The following is an 8077-nucleotide window of genomic DNA, read 5'->3' as shown; positions in this document are numbered from 1 at the left end:
TATAACATAGACACAATACATTTGTAATACATATTGCAAACAATGCTCTTTTTCTTAGTCAATCAAAATAATTTATAAGACACATGTAATACATGTTTTATTCATGAATTATACATTTTTAATACATATTGCACACTTCACTTCTTTCTTAGTGATACCAACAATAATAATTTAGGTAGCACATTAATAATACATTTTTAAGACATGCACAATACATTTTTAGTACATATTGCAACCGTTACTCATTTTCTTAGTGATACAAATCAAAATAATTTACAAGACACATATAATATAAGTTTTATCGTGAACAATACATTTATAATTTGCAAACTTCACTCTCTTCTTATTGATACCAACCAAATGATTTAGGTAACATACTTATATTACATTTATAATACATATTGCAAACATCATTCATGTTCTTAGTGATACAATCAAAATAATTTATAAGACACATATAATACATTTTATTCATAAATAATACAAGTTGAATTCAGTCTATAGATCATTCTCTTGTCTTTCGTTAGTAACATTTTTCATTAATTCTTAATTCTCTCTTCTAATTCAACTTTAATATTGTGTAATACACTTTTAATGCAAATTTAATTCATTTTGCAGTTTATTGATTGATTTGTTACTATTGAATTACTTGTTTAATTCATTATTGATACAAGTTTAATTTACTCTATAGATCAATGTCTGGTCTTTTATTAGTTGCGTTTTTTATTCATGTTTAATTTTCTTTTCTAATTCAACTTTAATATTTGTGTAATACACTTCTAATACAAGTTTAATTCATTTTGCAGTTTATTGGTTGATTTGTTATGATTGGATTACTTGTTTAAATCATTATTGATACAAATTTTATTCAGTTTACTGATCATAAAATGTTCTTTCGTTTGCTACATTTTGTATTCATGTTTAATTCTCTTTTAATTCAACTTTAATATGTGTGTAATACATATTTGATTCAAGTTTAATTCATTTTGCAGTTTATTATGTCTCTTTATTTGTTACAAAGATGACATCATATCTTTAAATCTAACTTTCTCATGTGAATTCGCCTTTAGATATGAGGAAGTATGGGGCACAAATATGACATCATATCTTCATTTATTCAAACTTTCATATCTTCAAACATTCATATCTTCATATCTTCATATATACAAATATTCAAATCTTCAAGTTTTCATCAGGTATGAATACAATTATTTATATAACCTTTATTAGAATGAAAATCGTCAACAATGCCAAAGCAACAAATAAAAAACTAATCGACTTCTTCTATAAACTAAGCAGCCCCAATTCTTCGATTTTTGAAAATTTCCCTAACTTTTCTATAGTTCTTTTGCCTTTGATAAAAGCCTAACTTTTTTTTTATAATATTGAAAAATCATAGATAGAGGAGGTACAGGGAGAAAAAGAAAGAAAAAAAACATAGAGAGAGGGGGGGTGCAGAGAGGCTGCAGGGCCAGGGAGAAAAAGAAAAAAATAGCGAGAGATAGAAAAAACAAACGGAGAAATAGCGCAAGAGAAAATAATAGATCTAATAAAATAAGTATACATAATATTATTATATATTGCTATAAATGGTAATAATTAAAAAATATGTTTAAAAATAGTAAACATTAATTAAAAGGGACTTATTCAAGTAATTAATGATTAATGTTAGTCGCGAATGATAATTATATCAAACTATAGCCATGAGCCCATGATGAGTAATTAAGTACTATAAATTTGCTTAATCGAATAATTATAGAGTGGTTGGGTCCAAAAGTGCCCCACCGAAGCCCATGTAGACAAAAGAAATCCAGAAAAAAAAAAAGGGAAGTGACGAATCGGTGTTCATCCATCAGACCATCACCCTAGCAGCAACCTCACTTCCGATCTCTATCTTCAACACAAACACAGATTTTTGAATTTGAGCGACTCACTTCTTCAACTCAAAAGTCGCTGAATGGAAGCATTTAAAGCTTGAAAAGTCCCCTCCTCACCCTTTGTTTCTTTATCCTCGAGCTCAGAAAAGCACTGCATAAGGATCTAGAGCATCAGGTAAGCCTACATTTCAAGAGAATTGCTTCAGCAGAAATGCTTTGTTCTTCATAGACTTCGTTTGCGCTACCTGTGTTTTCAGTGAAGCTTGTATAGTGTATTGTGTCATGACTTTGAAATCTATTTTGACACCTTGTAACTCTCATGTTTGGATAATCGCCTTGGCCCTCTGTGGTAACAGTATGAAATTGTTTGTTGTTAATACCTGCAATGAAGATATGGTTCAGTCAAAAAATCAGCTAACATATTCCCTTCTCTGTGTAACACCTCCACTGTATGCTCTCTCACCATCCCTTGGATTCTCCTTATATCAACTACAATAGCCCAAGGAATTTCCCAAATCCCATCTATGATCTTCTTACCAATAAGTGAATCTGCAAGCAAATTATTGGTCATGCAATATTCTACCCAAAGCTTTCACTTCTGCCTCAAGTGCAGATCCTACCAATACCTTGTTCACTTATGCATACATGAAATAATACAAAATGCAGAGACAATGAAGTCCATAGTATCCTTGTAAGCACTATCACTGTTGCATTTAAATTTACCTTCCTCGGGGAGCTTCCAATTAACAATTTTGCTAGAGATTAGAGGAATGTAATTATCAAATGCTTTTACAATTAACGGCCAAAACACAGGAATTTTATCTAGCCAGGGATAACTGTATGCTGCCAACAGATGTAGATTCCTGTTAATTTCAGCAATCATAGAGAATTTAGACATTTTCCCTCCATGTGTAATTTTGTTCCTTCTTTTCCAAATTTGCCATATTATGAACACAGGAACAACTCTGAATAAAGGCTTAAGCTTTGGTACACCCTTTAGGGTTCTTTTGATACTTGTTACCAGTTCAACCGAGCAATGGCGAGAAGCAACAACGGAATTTCAGGCACAATTGATCTAACCGGCAATCTTTCGCCGGAGAAAGTGGTGGAACTCACCGGAAAAGTGCACCAGCTGCCGTGCTGTATCAAGTTCAATGGTCCATCTGATGTTTCACAGTACTTCAAACCCAAATCCACCGGTATAATTATTCTATTTATGCAAGTCAAGTTCATACTCTACTTGAATTTTTGGTTTTGGGTATTAAAAACGTAGTTTTTGAAAGAACTTTGCTTTTATTTATTTAATCACTGTTTGAATTTGTGAATGAAATGAAGGTGTAATTGTTGATGGGTTAAGTGTGGAGGAAGCTCATTTTAGAGGAAGGAAGCTTCAGGGTACTACTGTTGTAATTCCTCATGGCTATTCTGGTAAACTAATTTATTTTCCTTTAATAATGGTGTTGGATGGGCTTGTCTATTACTTCCTCTGTTTTAATTTGTTTGTTTGGTTTTGACTTGACACGAAATTTGAGAATGTAAATAAGTTTCTTGACTACGTCAAGTGAGATAATCTTCAACAGAATTAAGTTTGATAGTCACCAAATTAGTGATACTAGGTATGGTGAAAGCCGCGGCAGAGTGGAAGGGAGATGGAACTGTTGGTTCTATTGTTCCACTGCAAGGTGGGAGCGAAGGTAGGCCAATCTGGCCTATAGAAGAACCTAGCAGAATGCTTGGCCCAACAGTGTGGAGAGGAAGAGAATGAGAAAAAGAAGGCAAAGGAGGAATTGAAAAGGATGAAGTAGACGATCCTGACAAAACAACAAATTTTGATTGAGTAGGTATAATATCTGTTGTAGAAGAAGGAAGCGAGACATCTGAAGAAGAGGAAACAAGTGGTACGAAGTGATAAAAGGCTCAATAAGCCGCTGGTCCATCTCTATTTATATATACATAATGAATAGAAAGGGGATATTGGTAAGGGTAATAGGTAACCTAGTACAGCACAAAAGGAAAGTAGGATAAATAAATTGAAATGGAGGGAGTAAAATAATATTGTGCAAACAGTATGGTCAGAAATTAAGCAAAGGGGACCATAATTCAAAGCTAAATACTCGGATCCCAAGTGATGGATCAAAGTCTCAATACTTGCTGCTTGGATAATAACCATCAATGACTACATTGTGCTCTTGGTGAGTGGCTGCACATACAACTGTGCTTTATATGCTGTAGGACTGAGGAAACACTGTTATGTTGATATTATTTCCCATCCAGCATGATTGATTTTGGAGGCTTCATAACTGGATGGCTCAAACACCGATTGTTATGAACTTTATGAGAATCACATGCCAAAAGCTAGTTGTTGAGGTGGCAGAGCCTAATACCATGTAATTACAGTGAAATCCTGTATAAATGACATGTGATTGAATTCTCACACCTGCAACTAGGATTATAATCACGTGATTTTCTAATTTTTCTTTTGGCGTGTGGGGTTGAGGGAGGGGCAAGGCGAAGGGGAACAACTAGACTGATGAACTGTTTGCTTGTTCATCTTTCAAGAGTTTATCCTAGCTAGTTTACATGGATTGTAGTTTGGCTACCAACTTTTGATGATTTAACAGAAATTTTGGTTAAGCTTTTGGTTTCATTAGACACTTGTGTCAATCTTGGAACAATTGTCTGGAAGGAAAATGTCCAAACGAATAAAGATAAATGTTTTTGGAATGATAGTCTATTGTCTTACAGCTTTTGCATTGGACTGGAAGTGCTAGTCTCTCCATCCCGATTTTGATAGCTCAATTCTGAGATACGTAATTCTAATTATGTATCATCGCATGAATTGCTGTTTCCAGTTGTATTGTCTTTTTCTGTTTTTTGTAAATTTACTTACATCACTTATCTGCCACCTAAAGTCTTACGATTATTGTAGTTCAAATTTATATTGGGACTTCTTAATCTACTTAACTTTGTGTTATTTGAAACCATTTTCTTGCTTCTTCAGGGTTTGTCTTGGGAAAGAAAATGCCTGTTGAGAAAAGAAAAAGGTCCGAGGAAGATTCAAGTTGCTGGGAGATGAAGGCAAAGTTCCAAAACATAACATTGTGGAACCATGATTCTCTTCCCTCAGAAAATGATGCTTCCTTGCGTGCCTTCCACCTATTTTCTGTTGCAACAGCAGTATGTTTCTTCTTGATCCTAGTTATCTGGAGATGCCTTTCCTGCTATTTATCTGTTTGATTTTCTGTTAAGTTGCTAAAGCAAGTGTTCATATGAAAGCTGCTCCTTAGACAAACAACAGTTTCTACTGACTATGGTACCTGCTTTGACATGACACCCTGGCTGCCTAAAATGTTTTTCAGATTGTGGCTTTCATGTCCAAACATGCATCATCGAGTCAGCTATTTTACCTCTCCAAAGTTTGACTACTTTTTTAATCTACCTTACTTGGTTTTGTTGGGAGGAGTATCTTGTATGAACCAAGTCCAGGCCAATGTGGATACCAGGGTCGCAAAAGTAGTTATTGGGCTGATAAGAGCTATTGGGCCTAGAACAAGCAATAGGGTCAGGTTAATTTTGGATTCGGGTTGAGAAATGGGCATGGGAGCGGTTCCATCAAAAAGGGTAGTGGGATGTGATTCAAGGATTATACAAATTGTTGAGTAAAGAGTCTGATTCTCTCATCTCCATTCTTAGTCGAGCTTCTCATCCCCTTCTATCTATCTCTATATTTTCTGATCATCTTCCCCTTCGGTTAACCTTCTCAGTTTCGATTTAAGGACGTTAGTTGTTATTAGCTTGTTGTTTCCATTTCTCAATTGTATTTTGTGTTCTTTAGCGATTATAATACATATCATTGTTGTGTTGGTAACTTGAGTTGTTACAGTATCAAATAAGCACCAGTAGTCTCAAATCTGCGACCAAATGTTTGGCTAATTTTGGTTCTCTTTAGTTGTCTTTCCTCTGATAAATGCTTATGAACGCTAATGTTGGAAAATGAGGATATAGAGGAAGTCGATGTAGGAGCTGCAATTAAAATGGTCTGGATGCATTTATATGGACTTTTTATCATTGTTACATGCTTATTTATGCTGCTTTGAGTACCTAGCGATGTAGTCTTCTGTTGAGCCTATATTAAACTTGTGTTTCATCAATGCAGCTGCACCAACCAGTCAGTCTTGAAGACCTGGAAGCTGCATCAATCGATCAAGAACTAGAGGTATAAATTGGCAATATGAGGAGATAACCTCCACAATGAGCAGTACATTTCGAGCTCGTTTATGCTCTTTGCCAGTTTATGGAAAGCGTTCTTCATTATCTATCTATAGTATCAGGACTCCATTTATCATGTGTCTAACATGTACAAGCGCTAACATATTAACACATGTATTTCGTATATCTCAAAAAATTCCCTTCGTTTCTGCAAGATTGTACATTCTCGAGGTATAGTCATAGATTTATACCCATTTTATGTGACATAACAAGTAGTACCTGGTTTTCTTACTTAGTTTTAAGTGTTTGGTAAGTAGACAAAAAATATTTGTACACCAGTATATTCAAATACTATGAAGGATGGTGTGGTGAGGATGTAGGATATAAGGGATGGGGTCATGTGTTAAGAGTGTAGGGAGCAGACTACCAATGTGAATGTGAATGTCACTAGGGAAGTAATTATTCTTATTTTTAATATTTTGACCAACCAAATATAACGATATTAGAATATGGTTTCCTAAGCACACCCTATGTGTATATAAGAAAAATATGGGTTTCCAGCATTTACTCATATTTAGGGAGCAAAATAGAGTGACGAATCAGCTGGCTAAAGGGTACATCGTTAAGTTTTTAATAGGCCAAGATTTTTGGTATTTTTTTCAGTGATTGCAGCAGCCAGCATATGCAATTTGGGCAGATACTATAGGAACTATGTTTACAGATATTGCAGTTTGTAATAGTACTCATTAATAGATTAATAGATTTGCTTGGTTATGTCAAATGGAAATGCTATACTCCCTCATTTATCATTTATTTATAATTATACAAATATAAATGACTTATCTGAGACCTGAGACCTGAGACCTGAGACCTCGAGTTCGAATAGATTTCCTATTATTCTTAAAACTGTGTGCATAGTCAACATAAATTGGGACAGATATTGGTTATTCTAATGAGCAAAACAACTCCCTATCAAACAAGCTGGAATAGATCAGTTGGTTAGAGCGTGTGGCTGTTAACCACAAGGTCGGAGGTTCAAGCCCTCCTTCTAGCGTCCAAATTTATCATTTTTATTTTAGTTCTTTACATAATTTATTTGATTTTAAATCTTAATTTATGTTTGATAGACTCTCTTGGCTCAAATAAAATATTTTAAAGTAGTTTTTTTTTTTAAAAGGAAATAAAGTAGATATGTTGATTGATAAGAAAAACATTACATAACATTCAGAAAAGAAAACAATAAATATATAATCCAAGCACAAAAAACACAGATGATTAATAAATTGAAGTAGCAATGATATGAATAATATTATAAGAACTAACAGTAAATATGAAGGCATCATGAAGCATTTGGTGTTCTATGTCAAATAACAAAGTGCATCAACTTTTGCTTTCATGAACACGTTTTTATTAATCATCAGTGTGTTCTCTAGAATTATCATCTTTAAACCACTAATCTAAATATTGTTCTTGTGTTCATTGAACAATATCTAATATTGTAAAGCAACTCCATATTCTTTTTTTTTTCATTATTAAAAAAACATTACCTTTAATGCAACTAATTTAATAAGAGGAATTTTGGCCCTTTAATTTGGTCATATTTAACTTAGGCCCTTCGCTATATTATGCTCTCTGTCGGCTTAGTTATAAAATTGATTATTTGCCTCCTGTGACCAAGTCGGATTATTTATAAATAAGTAAACATAGTTAAAGCAAAAAAGTGAATTTTAAAAAAAACCATTACGTATAGGATTAAGTAGAAAAGTCAAATTTGGACTACATATTAATTAACTCGAGGTAGGGGTGTACAAAATCGAACTGAAAATCGAATCACACCGCAAATCGAGTCAAACCGAAAAAAAAACCCGACTAGTGGTTTGGTTTGACTTGGTTTGGTATTGGAAAAAACCCCCCGACTATATTTGGGTTGGTTTGGTTTTAACTAAAAAAAAACAACCCGAGACCAAACCAACCCGACATTATATATATAA

At 33.8% G+C, this 8077-nt stretch overlaps 1 protein-coding gene and 1 non-coding gene across 3 annotated transcripts; both read left to right on the top strand.

Moving 5' to 3' along the window:
• Positions 1-1817: 1817 nt before the first annotated feature.
• On the top strand, positions 1818-6350 carry LOC102604145 (ribonuclease H2 subunit C). 2 transcript variants are annotated; one of them, XM_006362537.2, is made up of 5 exons: positions 1818-2052; positions 2878-3076; positions 3213-3305; positions 4879-5054; positions 6034-6350. In XM_006362537.2, exons 2-5 carry the CDS (start codon positions 2914-2916, stop codon positions 6097-6099), a joined length of 498 nt encoding a protein of 165 aa, XP_006362599.1. In that variant the 5' UTR covers positions 1818-2052; positions 2878-2913; the 3' UTR covers positions 6100-6350. The 2 variants fall into 2 exon arrangements, with proteins under 2 accessions (XP_006362599.1, XP_006362598.1); XM_006362536.2 differs by having other exon boundaries at positions 1819-2052; positions 2835-3076.
• A 716-nt stretch (positions 6351-7066) lies between these two features.
• Positions 7067-7140, top strand: TRNAN-GUU (transfer RNA asparagine (anticodon GUU)). Its single transcript has one exon. It is a non-coding gene; the product is annotated as a tRNA-Asn (tRNA).
• Positions 7141-8077: the final 937 nt, after the last annotated feature.

This window comes from Solanum tuberosum, unplaced genomic scaffold, assembly GCF_000226075.1.
Source record: "Solanum tuberosum cultivar DM 1-3 516 R44 unplaced genomic scaffold, SolTub_3.0 scf00406, whole genome shotgun sequence".
Taxonomy (NCBI): Eukaryota; Viridiplantae; Streptophyta; class Magnoliopsida; order Solanales; family Solanaceae; genus Solanum; species Solanum tuberosum.
The sequence above is the reverse complement of the archived record's forward strand: the minus strand, read 5'-3'. Positions and strand labels throughout refer to the sequence as shown.

What these genes read in the sequence shown, in the direction of transcription:
- LOC102604145 (XM_006362537.2), top strand. Translation starts at nt 2,914, where the DNA reads ATGGCGAGAAGCAACAACGGAATTTCAGGCACAATTGATCTAACCGGC. An exon ending in AATTCCTCATGGCTATTCTG is followed by an intron (nt 3,306 to 4,878) that starts GTAAACTAATTT and finishes TTGCTTCTTCAG; the next exon opens with GGTTTGTCTTGGGAAAGAAA. An exon ending in TATTTTCTGTTGCAACAGCA is followed by an intron (nt 5,055 to 6,033) that starts GTATGTTTCTTC and finishes TCATCAATGCAG; the next exon opens with CTGCACCAACCAGTCAGTCT.